The sequence below is a fragment of the Abrus precatorius genome, unplaced genomic scaffold (assembly GCF_003935025.1).
Source record: "Abrus precatorius isolate BTA unplaced genomic scaffold, Abrus_2018 Scaffold11, whole genome shotgun sequence".
NCBI classification, from domain to species: Eukaryota; Viridiplantae; Streptophyta; class Magnoliopsida; order Fabales; family Fabaceae; genus Abrus; species Abrus precatorius.
This window is the reverse complement of record NW_020874303.1, coordinates 25364593-25377273: the sequence shown is the minus strand read 5'-3', so window position 1 is coordinate 25377273 and position 12681 is coordinate 25364593. Positions and strand designations below refer to the sequence as shown.

Below are 12681 nucleotides of genomic sequence, written 5' to 3'. Positions count from 1 at the left end.
ACTTTTAAGGCTTCCTATAATATTTTCTTTTTGGGTCAATATAGTATTAATTATAGTTAACTTCACTTACACTTAGCTTGAGATAACAGCAATATCAAGTTCTTAAATTAAACGGGGAAATGTAAATTAAACGAGTGTTTCTAGTAACTTTCTTTTACCTTTTTATCCCAAAAGAAATGAAAACTATGCATTGAGTTCCTGACTACTATATACAAAAACATTTCTCAAAATGTTTCTCAGTTTAATAATAATTTTTTTAATGTATGTTTAAAAGCATATAATAAGAATTTATATATAATTATATTTTATTAAAAACCATATGATATTACTAAATTCAATGAATTGATAACACGTATATATGTCTTTCCCGTTAGAAAAACTATTTAATGTATATGTTTATATATTTAATCACAGTGATTTAGATATACAGCATTAACCCACTGTATATGTCATGGATCCATAGGTGGCAGCAGGTAGCCACACTAATAAAATAATGGATTTATAGAATAGGAGCAGGTAAGTTTATTGTTTATTCACAAATTCCTCCTTGCAAATAGATTATAAACTGGAATTCGAAGATATCCATCGAATCCTTGTTGATATATTTTAGCCACCGCAAGAAACAGTTTAAAATGTTACTAGTATACAAGCTGATTAAATTAAAGCTATAAATATATGCACCAAAGAGGAAGATTTGGTATAGAATCCTATACTTTACGAAGGCATCAACGATCAGTATGTCTTAAATTACTAATTAAAATCAATTGAAGTGTATTAAAATTTTCAGAAATTCAATTATATTCAACTCTCTGCGTTTGTCCTAAAAGAGCATGCCCAACTAACCATTTTTTCATTAGACTACATACAATTATTACATGCAAACGGATGTTAAAGTAGCATGTAGCATCACCTTATCGCACATGTTAGTTAGCTGCATGGTCCATTTCCATAATTTACCTTGTTTCTTGCACTTCAACCAAAAGGACTATAAATCACTGGCCACTGTTGTGGGTATAACAAGATAAATGAAGTTGTCTCTTTCAAGAAGTACCTGATAGTTTATATCTATATATAGTTTCTCTTGCTGCTAATATTTGTGCAAGTCACATGAAAATGGGAAGCATTAGTAACTTGAGGGTTGTGACTCTCTGTCTCTTGGCATTAATTGCATCAACTCATGCTCAATTGCAGCTTGGGTTTTATGCCAAGAGCTGCCCAAAAGCTGAGCAAATCATTTTAAACTTTGTTCATCAACATATTCACAATGCTCCATCACTAGCAGCAGCCTTAATAAGAATGCACTTTCATGATTGTTTTGTGAGGGTATGCATTTCCTTTCATTTTCACTTAACACATACCATATCATATTGAGAAGCTAACACAGTATTTCAGGGATGTGACGGATCAGTCCTTCTGAACTCAACCACCAATCAAGCTGAAAAGGATGCTCCTCCAAATCTTACGGTCAGAGGCTTTGACTTCATTGACAGAATAAAGATCCTTGTTGAAGCTGAATGCCCTGGTGTGGTCTCTTGTGCTGATATACTTGCCTTGGTTGCCAGAGACTCTGTTGTAGCCACAGTAAGTACTCAAATTCCTATAAAAGATCCTTCATCTTTATCTTTTCTGCACTAAGAAACTGACTCATTTGCTGGCTTATGACATGGGTTTTTAGGGTGGTCCCTATTGGAAAGTTCCAACTGGTAGAAGAGATGGGGTCATATCCAACTTGGTAGAAGCCAGAAACAGCATTCCTGCTCCATTTCACAACTTCACTACCATCCAAACACTCTTTGCCAATCAAGGACTTGATCTAAAAGACTTGGTCCTCCTCTCAGGTACTACATATTAAACAAATTCCTAAGCATTATGCACTGTTGATTGTTGTGCAAGCTAAATTCAGTTCACGAGGAGTTCAAATTGTTTCAGGTGCTCACACAATTGGTGTTTCTCATTGCTCATCGTTCTCAAACCGCTTGTTCAATTTCACTGGAAAGGGCGATCAAGACCCTGCACTTGACAGTGAATATGCTAAAAATCTGAAAACCTTCAAGTGCAAGAACATCAATGACAATACCACAAAAGTTGAGATGGACCCTGGAAGCCGCAAAACATTTGATCTTGGTTACTATAATCAAGTGGTTAAGAGAAGGGGTCTATTTGAGTCAGATGCTGCATTGTTGACTAACTCAGTTTCTAAGTCTTTAGTCACTCAATTGCTTGAAGGGTCAATTGAAAATTTCTATGCTGAGTTTGCCAATTCCATGGAGAACATGGGTCGCATTAAAGTCAAGACAGGAACAGAAGGAGAGATCAGGAAGCATTGTGCACTTGTAAATAGCTAAGAATCTTGCCTTGTCTTAATGATAGATGATGTACCATCTAAGTAAAACTTGTATGATTTATTTATTTTTGGTTATGGTTGTTCTATGTGTGTTGCAATAAGTGGGTTCCATTGTTATTCTTATTTTCCTTTTTGGTGGTAGATCATGTTCTTGTTGTAATGAAGTATACAAAGCAACATGACAAAGTCAAACCAATCTAAGCTGCTTCTCTGATTTGTATACTTTTTCTGTTGTATTCTCAATTCAATGCATTTTTTTTAATGAAGATGAATATTCATTTATTTTAAACTATTCAAACCACAAATAGAGAATGGGAATGAAGTATACAAAGCAACATGACAAAGTCAAACCAATCTAAGCTGCTGCAAACTAACTACAGTGGTACGTGTCGAGTTGTATTCTATAATTGAGGACGTGGTTGCTCATTAATTGATTATTGATTAATAAATTTTATCAATTGGCTAATGAAAATATATACTGTATTCTAAGCCAAAAATTAAATGTTAATTGAACGATAAACTTCTTAAGCAATAATTGAAGACGTGCCTGGGGTTGAGAAGAAGAAAAATCGCAAATCAAGCTAGGAAATAATTTGTAACAGAGAATAATAGATAACAATTAACCAATTCAAATGTACTAAGATGTAGGTCAAGTATATATTTTAAGATATAGACATGATAAATACTGTTAAGGAGGTGTGCATGTTGCTTTTATCTATAGCTAACTCTTATATTATAAATTTGAATTCAAATATGCATATATCTTTTGTTATACTCTTTACTTTTAATACATGAATTTATTATTATCTAACACTTATTTTTATATATATTTTTCACATTATCAACTACTCTATGATTTCTTTTTACATCATGATTTTCTCTCTCTCAAAATTTTAGTTTAAATTTATTTTAACTTTTTAAATTAAAATTAAAGTTTCTGATCTTCCGGGTATACCTTACTTAGAATTTGATTACCAAATCCTTGGCTATCTGAGCACACCCTTTAAACTTTTCATCTTACAACTCTAATTAGCTTTGTTTTTAGTAGTTTGACCAATAAATTGTCTTTGTGAAAAATGGGCTTATGCTGATGGTCAATAACATAATTGTTGCACATACCTATGGTATTTACTTAATTTTCCAATTTCAAATGTGATATTTTTTTCCGAGTTGTTAGAGCTAGAAATGAACCTTATTGTTCCTTTCGGGTACAATTATAAGAATGAGAGACTTGGATGTGTTAATTCAGAGTTGTTAGAGAAATGAAGACTGGCACTGTTTCATCTTAATTAGAGATCGATGTTCTTAATATTGTTCAAGCTGTGTTTCATCAATCAGGCACTTGTTGAATGTGTTTTTGGAGTTGATCATAGAAAGTAAACGTGCGCTTTGGAGAGAGAATTCTTAGTAGGTGTTTTTTGATTGTTTCATGTAGTTTGCATGGCCCTTTCCTTATTTGGAAAAGTTGTATATCATTTTTCTCAAACATATTAGGTGGGAAAGGGTGCTGGCTAACCATGACTATTTATCCATCTTCACTGTCCGTGAAAAATGTTATTTTGTCATTGAAACGGATAAAGCCGTGCGTTATTGTTCTTCTTTCTTAGTTCTTGTTATTGTTATTATTGTTCTTTCTTGGTTCATGGTTCTTCTGCTCGCATTCTTGGTTCTTGTTATGTTATTATTTTCTTCTTCTTGGTTCTTGATTCTTCTTCTTAGTTCTTGGCTCTTGGTCTTGTTCTTTTTCTTCTTTCTTGGTTCTTGTTATTCTTCTTTTTTCTTGGTTCATAGTTCTTCTTCTCTCTTTCACGGTTCTTGTTATTATTGTTCTGCTGGGTTCTCAGTTCTTGATTCTTCTTCCTTGTTCTTGGCTCTTGGTCTTGTTTTTTAGTTCATGTTATTGTTATTATTGTTCTTCTTCTTCTTGGTTCTTAGTTCTTGATTTTTGGTTCTCCTCCTTCTTGGTCTTGGGCTCTTGGCCTGGTTCTTCTTTTCCTTGGTTATACATCTTGGTCTTGGTTCTTCTTTCTCGGTTCTTGGTTCTTGTTCTTGTTGTTCATTTTTTCCTTCTTTCTTATTCTTGGCTCGTGGTCTTGTTTTTTTTCTTTTATACTTGTTTCTTGATTCTTCTTGGTTCAGGGTCTTGCTTATACTTCTTTTTTCTTGGTTCTTGGTTGTAGTCTTGTTTATATTGTTTGCTGGTTTTAGGTCTTCTCCTTTCTTGGTTTAGTTCTTCGTCTTGGTTTTTGATATTGTTTCTTTTGCTTCTTCTGTCTTCTTTTTCTTTCTTGGTTCTTGGCTTCTTCATGTTGTTCCTCTTCCCTAGCAAGTCTCCTCCTTCTCCTTCTTCTTCTTCTTCTTCTTCTTCTTCTTCATGTAGCTCCACCAGCATTCTCCTTCTTCTTCATGCAGTTCTTCTCCTTCAGCAATCTCCTTTTTAATGTAGTTATTCAGCAATATCACCTTTCACGGTTAAGATCTTTATTTCACAGAACCGGCAAAAAAGCACTGTTGACTTTTTAATGTTTGCTGCTCTGCTTTGTTTTATATGTGTGGGCACGGTCAATGTTTAAATGATATTTTTGTTTAACAATCAGCCATCTTTATTTTTGGTTCTTGTTATCGTTATTGTTGTTGTTCTTCTTGGTTCTTGATTCTTCTTAGTTCTTGGCTCTTGGTCTTGTTCTTTTTCTTCTTTCTTGGTTCTTGTCTTTGTTATTATTGTTCTTCTGGGTTCTGAGTTCTTGATTCTTCTTCCTTGTTCTTGGCTGTTGGTCTTGTTCTTCTTATTTTTGGTTCTTGTTATTGTTATTATTGTTCTTCTTGGTTCTTAGTTTTTTATTTTTGGCATTCTTGGTCTTGGCCCTGGTTCTTGTTTTAACAATAGACCCCCTCCCCCTCCCCCTCCCAAAGCAGAGAATATACGTTGAAGATAACACAGTAACGGCAAGTTTAGGCAGTATGGATATCGATAGTTGAAGTGATAAGAACTACAATTTTCTTAGCTACTGTATGACTAATATAAACTAAATCAGTGAAGAAACTACTGTTTAAGTTTCGGATTGACATAACATGTTCTGCTCAAAATTTGGAAACAAGTCTCGAGAATCTCTCTCTGCCAAAACACATCCCAATTGCTTCTAGAAATATAAAATGAAAAAACTAGTGCAACACATGTTGCATGCAAGCAATTGTGAACCTATTTGAAAGGAGCCAAGTTTCAAAACAGCCACAAAATCCTCCAACAATGTTTCCCTTTCAACTCTATTCCTCCCATTCTTTTGGCATATTGACTCAGTCACGGTTAAGAAAGCCTCACTGTCTTCTAAAAAAATTGGCGTTCTGCATGACTTTTTACAAGTAGTGATAGCATTATGGCCCTTCTGCAATGCACTTTGAACACCTGCATCTGAAACCATAATCTGCAAGTGATGCTTGTCTCTCTTCAAACGGAAGGTCCTCATCAACATACGAGATGGTTATCTGAAAGTCCTTCCACGTGTTAATTAGTTGAACATGGCAATATATCCGAAAACATTAGAAGTTTAATGTGGTAAAATTATATATATATATATATATATATATACTGTATTTTTTTCAAGTTTGGTGTCATAAGCATCAATCATTGGGCAGCATAAAAAATAAAATCTCAGCTAAATCATTTAGTTAAAAATTATTGGCCTATTAGATATTGGCATAATGGACCTCCTCTCCTTTACAAATGGACGTCAGTGCAATTATTGTTGCTTGGCCATCTTTATCCTGCAATCAAAATATGCAAAAATTTAAAAATAAATCTCAGGTTCAATTACATCCAGCAGAGGTAAGATAAAGAGCCCTGTATGTTTTTCAAGGTTAGGACCAAACAATAGCAACATGAAAAGAATCAAGACAGAATGAAGAATTGAGACGTACAACAAAACATGTTTAGTCCTATAAAGATAAATAAATGTGATTTAATAACGACATGAGCACCAAATAGGCAGCTGATATTATATTCTGAACTTATGTTGCTAATTAATTGTTATTAAAAGATTAAGATTACTTAAGTAATTTGTGACAATATGAGAAGGCCAAATGCTTAACTAACAAAGCATGCATAAAAGGAGAACATCAGCTCATCAGAGGGCTTGTAAACACACATGGCTACATGGATAAAAGGAATTCTCATTTTATTTTTCATGTTAGAAACGGGAATGCTAGATAACATGAAGTATTGGGATCAGCTCAAACCAAACCAAATAGTAGATAAAATTTCGTTTTGCCCCACATACCTCATCTCTTTTGAAAGCTTTAGCACTAGGACAACAGGAATGATTGAAGCAGCTTTGCAAAGGAAAAAATGCACTTCCTAAAATAAAATTCAACAACTAAAAAGATTTGTCACTCAACATTGAAAAATAATGATAATAATATATTCTATGGTATCATATAAATGAAATTTGGCATTCCTATAGTCAGTAAGGTAATAAATACTATTATGTTTTCCTTTGGAGAGTCAAATGGATAATGATATAGTCACAAATAAAACGTCATCAAGGAACATAACATCTGCAAATAAAAATAAATTCTAATAACAAATGCATAATTTCTTGTTCATTCAACTTCTGTTTTAGGAGGGTTTGGGAAGGAGAAAATTTCTCTGTTAAAAGTAGAAAAGATGATAATTATCTCATCCAAAACCAAATGATACAATTACTTAATCAGTCCATAAAAGGGCTATTAAAGAGACAACTTTAACTTGAAGATGGCCTTGCATTAAGATAACAAAGACATAGTATGAACTTCAGCAATTATAAGATAATATTAAGAAAGGAAAGATGAAAGAGAGAAGCCAAAGTTGAAGTATAAATTTTACATGAAAAGAAGATAAGGACTTGTCTGCAGATACCACCATACAAACTGCAGTAGAATGATAGATACTGGACCACAGCAATAGAAGGAAAATGACAGAACAGAAGCAAAATTGCACTAAATTATTCAATTGAATAAAAGGAAAATGATACATACTGATACAAATACAATGGGTACCTTCTTGGTATTTGAAAGACCCTGATCTCTCCCAACAACCAAATTCCTATTCCCAAAGTATAAGCTACCCTCCTATTCTGCTTTCCTTCCATATTTATAACATCCTCCCCTTTGGTTAGTTACCAAACTAACTGTAGTTAGTATTCAGTCACACTCACATTGAACCATGCCCATTGATTTCTTCCAACTTATTTCTCTGCTTATAGATCTTATTTATTGGAGACACTTTCATACAATCAGTACCTTGGCAACAAATAGAATAGTCTTCACCAAGAGCACCCAGAATTGGTTGTGTAACCTTCTCAGCTTCTTCCTGCCATTAATATCAGAAAAAATAGAAAAAGTAAAATAACTCATTCTTTAAGACAATGTAGTAAAGTAAGGTGAACCAAATTCTAACCTTGTTAGGATATGTCAGATCATCAATGTATAAAAAGTAATCCTCCACAGGAGAAGCTACAACCAAATCACTGGCAATATAGACTCATGATTAATATGAATATTGGTATAATATAAAATTTATTTAAATTATGAATCTAAAGTTCAGTTGACTTCAATGGCTATAGCTATACCATAATATTCATGCATTATGTTAATGGAAACAAACAAGACATAACATATGGCTAGGCAGAATAGAAGAAACAAAGCCCCATACGGTGAGCCCTTACAGATTATTCAGCTCAAACATGCCAATGATATGTCCATAGATATCAAGGGAAAATACTTGGAAGCGTCAAGGATTTAGAGGTAAAATTTCAAGAAAATGACCACACAATTTCACTGGGCATCGACATAATGAATGCATCACAAAATCAGTATCTGTAAGGATACATGGCTCACATTCCTTGTCAAATATAGCTGACTTAAGAAGTTGGAGAGACTGAAACATCAAATCAATAAGCAGAAAATTAGATATACTAAATCATTAAATATAAACATTTCCTACTATGTGGTAAACCTTTGAAGAATCTAACCTCATATGCCAACTCTTTTATTTGCATCCTGAATGAATCTTCATCAGAAGAATCAACATCATCTGGCAAGGCAATACAGTCCCACCACCTACAAATATACTTTGAAGTGATGTCTCTTGCACAATTCAAATAAAATCATACTAGAATTTTCAACATCAAAAGGAACAAGAAGATCATGGTATTCTCTTTCCCAAGTAGCATAATTGATGATAGTAAAACTAGATTAAATTATTTTTTCATACAATGAATTTGATATATATTAAATCAGTTTGATGAAATGAGCCATACTTGCATGAAACAATGACTTAAAGAAAAGTTTAATACAACAACAATCAAACTTTATCTCACTAAGTGAGGTCGGTTATATAGATCATATGATGTCATTAAATTTGGTCAGAAATTAAATTTTCATAAATCTGGCTAATTAAAAAGTCTTTTTTAATAATTTCATCTAAAATTCTTCAAGGTCTCTCAGCCCCTTATTTTTTTATTGAAGGTCATACAATCCATTCTCTTTACCAGTGACTCTATAGATCTTCTTGGCATATGACTAAACCACCTTAAACAATTTTTAGTCATTTTTTTTACTATAAGTACTGCTCTAATATTCTCTTGTATATTATCATTTATTATCCCGTGCGATCATTCATCTATCTTAACATTCTCATTTTTGTCATTCTCACTTTCTTCTCATATTATTTCTTTAAGGCCCAACATTCATAAACGATAGTTGTCATTATTATCGTACGATGAAACTTTCCTTTCAGCTTGATAGGTACTTTACGGTCACATATAACTCTTAATGTTTTTCTCTATTTTAACCACCTGACTTGTATATTATGAATAACATCTTTATTAATTTCCTCATCATTCTGTATAATCAATCATAAGTACTTAAAATTAAAAACTTGTAGTATAATATCATCTCCAATTTTAACTTTTAATACATAATGTTTATTTTGTTTTTTTTGCTAAACTTATGGTGTGTATACTCTGTCTTACTTATACTCAAGCGAAAATCCTTAAATTCAAAAATTTTCCTCCATAACTCAAGTTTAATTCTAACCTCTTCTTTTAAATTCTACTTAAAAAAAAGTTCAATATTCTAATAAAAAAGGAAATAAATTTTGCTTCTGTTAGTCAGAAGTCTTAAAAGTTCTATCTTTGGTAAAATGTGTAATTTAACGAAAACAGGAAAAAATTGATATAGACTTCCTCAAGCCCAATGACAAGTATACAGTTTCAACAGCCCTGCAATATAAGAATAAGTAATGCAACACATACCACACATTTTAAAAACCTTAATTACTAATCCTGGCTGGAACCATGCATGTTTATCAAATACCTCTCCGCAAATAAATTCCATCACGCGTAAGGAAAGATTTAGCAGTCTGTATTAAGGCTTCGTGTAGACAGGTAATGTTAGTAACTACCTTCTCTTGTGTCCCATTGATATAGGTCTCCAAGCTTCCAAAAGAAGAGATAAATTGCAGTGGCTTGAAACACAGGGTGTATCATAGTTTGCTGGCTCTTCAAGACTAACTGCTTTTAACTTGCGGTACTTTAATATGGTAAAAGCAATAGCCTAGTCACAAAATCCAGCCAGGCTTCCAGTCAGACAAGACTAACGAGAAAAGGTTATTGAATAAGCTGAGCATCTATAAATACAAATGTGTATGTCTAACGTCAAATTAAAGGCTAGCTCCGATAGAACAAAAGAGACATGTAAAATAATTTTTTTGAATCCCATAATGAATTTATTAAGAAAAATCTGCTGCAAGGGCTAAAATCACCCTTGGAGGAAAGTCTCCCCACCAGCTACAGTTTGCATACTCAAAAGCTAAAGAAACAATTACAAGAGCAATAGATAGGCAATCAGAAACAACTTTTTAGGAAAAGGACCCTATGATTTTGCAGAAGGAGCAATGTCTTATGAAAGTAAAATTTTCACCAAAAAGTTTTCCTATTTGATTTGACTGATGTGCCAGCATTTACTACACAGTAATCCTCATTGAACTCTAATGACAATAATACCAGGTTTTGTTATCAGATATACGTGCATAAAAAGTATATATGTGCAAATGGGCTTTTCAGGCAGCAATCAATAGACAAGAAATCCAGAGAAAAATTTAGGCCTTACCTTTGCAGTAAGGAGGAATATGTCATTTGTTTCTGGGAGAAAAGTGAAAGAGAATTAGATAAATTCAAATGAAACAAAAAAGTTCAGAACAAATTTAGATTGTTAACAATCATTCATGCCCAAAAGGAAGGAGTCTTACCATTAGCATGTTTGATGAATTTAAGGAGTGCTTCCCTATGTTCTGGATCACAACTATCACCAGTACAGAGTAAAGAATGGGAGGATTCCCAATCAGCCTCTGCACAGGAGGTGCTACAGGTATAGACATCTTCATCAGAATTCAGAAGAGATTACATTACATCCTACTTCAAACGCAAAAGAGTGATGTAAAACAGGGCAAGAACAAATATCACAGTAATCGCAGGAAGCTGCAGCTATTAATGGATTTGATCTGGCAATTCTTTTAAAAAATAGCCTAACTACAGGAATAGAATTATTTTGGGCTGTCTATCAAATTGGTTCCATAAAACATTGCACAAATCTTTCAGGAGTCTAGTTTTTTTCTTCTCAACATCAAGCATGCAATAGATGTACCAATATCAATGTTCTAAATAATTTTCTTCTTATATTCTTGCTTTATAATATTAGACGGGGTTTACTGGTTAGTGGTCACTGTAAAGTAGCAAAGTGTCAAACTACCAATCTATGATCAGTTCTACTCTTCCAAATAATTAAATGAGGAGCAGAGCAATCAGTAATGGAGTTTGGATCCCCATGTAGTGTTCATTTCTAATCAAAGTTTCACACTTTTGACAGCAAAAATTTATTCCTGCTCCTTGGCACTGAACATAAGCTAAATAAAAGCACCATATGCTCTACATTTTCCCTTCAAGCATCCATAGCCTTACCTACAATAATAAGCTTCTCCACATCCACCAGGGCATGGGACAGCTGGCGGCAAGGAGAACTTCTCAGAGCAAGGCAACCTTAATTTGCCATTCATTAATGATTCCACAACACCTTCAGGGAGAGGAACTTTAGTTTTGGAACTACCAGAAGTACATTGCTGAGTGCTCTCCTCTTCATCAGAGGAATCCACTTCGTGCCAGTGTTTTGAAGAGCCAGAGTTTCCCACATCAGAGCCATGACTCTCATTGGCACTTAACTGTTGCAAGTAAAGCCTTCTTCCAATTTGATGTTCTATGGAACCAATAAAACGAAAGCAGAAGCTACAGACCAAACAATCAATCTGCAAAGCAAAGTAGAAAATAAGAGAAAAGAGCGAAAGGTTTTAATATGGCCACACAGAACAAAAATTGTGAAACATTACGAAAATAAAACCTTGTTGAGCGAGTGTTGAACCCCCACAAGCATTTGGTCCTTCAGAACCAGTTCCCCCTCTTTGAAGTCCGCGGCAGCATATAAACCTGTACTAAATATAATATTTACGAATACAAAAAACTGAAAGAACCCATTTGAAGAGCATATATAAATTTAACAGCGTTAATGCGGAAAAAAATATTTTGATCTTGGAATTATAATCTTACGGAACATGAACAATAATTTTTTTTTTCTTTTAGAAAAAAGTACCTTTTCCAACATTGTCATCCTGTTTGACTATGATACCACTGCACTGCCTTGCGGACAAAAGGTTGTGATAATATTCCTATAAAGGACAAGGAGGAAAATAAAGAGCAGAGAAAAATGAGAAAGGTCGAAAAATAGGGTATATGAATGAACGACTGAATAAAGAGATTGCCTGAAGTTGAAGAGGGGAAGGAGGGGCGAGAAGAGCAGAGATTTCAGTGGCACAGCGCGACCAAATAGGGCAACTGGGCTCCATTAAATGTTGGAAGAGCACCAGAGAGAGAGAGAGAGAGAGAGAGATCAGCAACACAACAGGGTCACAAACGTTTGTATAAACATCGCGGCGCTCATAGTACTAACATTAACATCTCAAAATCATAACACTTCCATCCCATGTAACTTTCTTTTTTGATAATAATAATAATAATAATAATAATAAATGACTTAAATAAAAAAAAAAGTTTGGTTAAAGTACTCAATTTCGTTATATAAAAAATTTTAATTTGATTCTTACGTGTATAATCGTTATTATATATTTTGAATTTTCAACTTGATAACAAATTTAACACAATAAATCAATGTGGTCGTGTTAGATTTTCAAGTTATTAATGTTCGCTGGCTGAAACAAACAAGCTACTTATGAGTAAAAAAAATCGAAGTCCCAA

The 12681-nt window shown here is 33.5% G+C and overlaps 2 protein-coding genes across 3 annotated transcripts; one reads left to right on the top strand and one right to left on the bottom strand.

The window, feature by feature from the left end:
• Window positions 1-1037: 1037 nt before the first annotated feature.
• On the top strand, window positions 1038-2430 carry LOC113855332 (peroxidase 3-like). The gene is made up of 4 exons (XM_027486936.1): window positions 1038-1323; window positions 1393-1581; window positions 1676-1838; window positions 1930-2430. The coding sequence occupies exons 1-4, from the start codon at window positions 1108-1110 to the stop codon at window positions 2343-2345; spliced, it is 984 nt and encodes a 327-aa protein (XP_027342737.1). The 5' UTR covers window positions 1038-1107; the 3' UTR covers window positions 2346-2430.
• Window positions 2431-5369: 2939 nt separating this feature from the next.
• Window positions 5370-12386, bottom strand: LOC113854963 (histone-lysine N-methyltransferase ATXR2). 2 transcript variants are annotated; one of them, XM_027486333.1, is made up of 15 exons: window positions 12189-12386; window positions 12020-12095; window positions 11771-11856; window positions 11338-11678; window positions 10629-10741; window positions 10490-10521; window positions 9783-9934; window positions 8350-8437; window positions 8207-8255; window positions 8044-8098; window positions 7776-7845; window positions 7619-7688; window positions 6619-6695; window positions 6050-6106; window positions 5370-5827 (listed from the first exon to the last, which is right to left on the bottom strand). In XM_027486333.1, the coding sequence occupies exons 1-15, from the start codon at window positions 12270-12272 to the stop codon at window positions 5717-5719; spliced, it is 1461 nt and encodes a 486-aa protein (XP_027342134.1). In that variant the 5' UTR covers window positions 12273-12386; the 3' UTR covers window positions 5370-5716. The 2 variants fall into 2 exon arrangements, with proteins under 2 accessions (XP_027342134.1, XP_027342135.1); XM_027486334.1 differs by lacking the exon at window positions 8044-8098 and having other exon boundaries at window positions 5478-5827; window positions 7776-7831; window positions 8216-8255; window positions 12189-12377.
• Window positions 12387-12681: the final 295 nt, after the last annotated feature.

Coding starts and splice junctions, on each gene's coding strand:
- LOC113855332 (XM_027486936.1), top strand. CDS start 1,108: ATGAAAATGGGAAGCATTAGTAACTTGAGGGTTGTGACTCTCTGTCTC. Junction 1,324..1,392: donor TTCATGATTGTTTTGTGAGG/GTATGCATTTCC, acceptor ACAGTATTTCAG/GGATGTGACGGATCAGTCCT. Junction 1,839..1,929: donor AGACTTGGTCCTCCTCTCAG/GTACTACATATT, acceptor AAATTGTTTCAG/GTGCTCACACAATTGGTGTT.
- LOC113854963 (XM_027486333.1), bottom strand. CDS start 12,272: ATGGAGCCCAGTTGCCCTATTTGGTCGCGCTGTGCCACTGAAATCTCT. Junction 8,438..9,782: donor TCAATGGGACACAAGAGAAG/GTAGTTACTAAC, acceptor GTATATTTGTAG/GTGGTGGGACTGTATTGCCT. Junction 7,689..7,775: donor ATCTGACATATCCTAACAAG/GTTAGAATTTGG, acceptor TATTAATGGCAG/GAAGAAGCTGAGAAGGTTAC.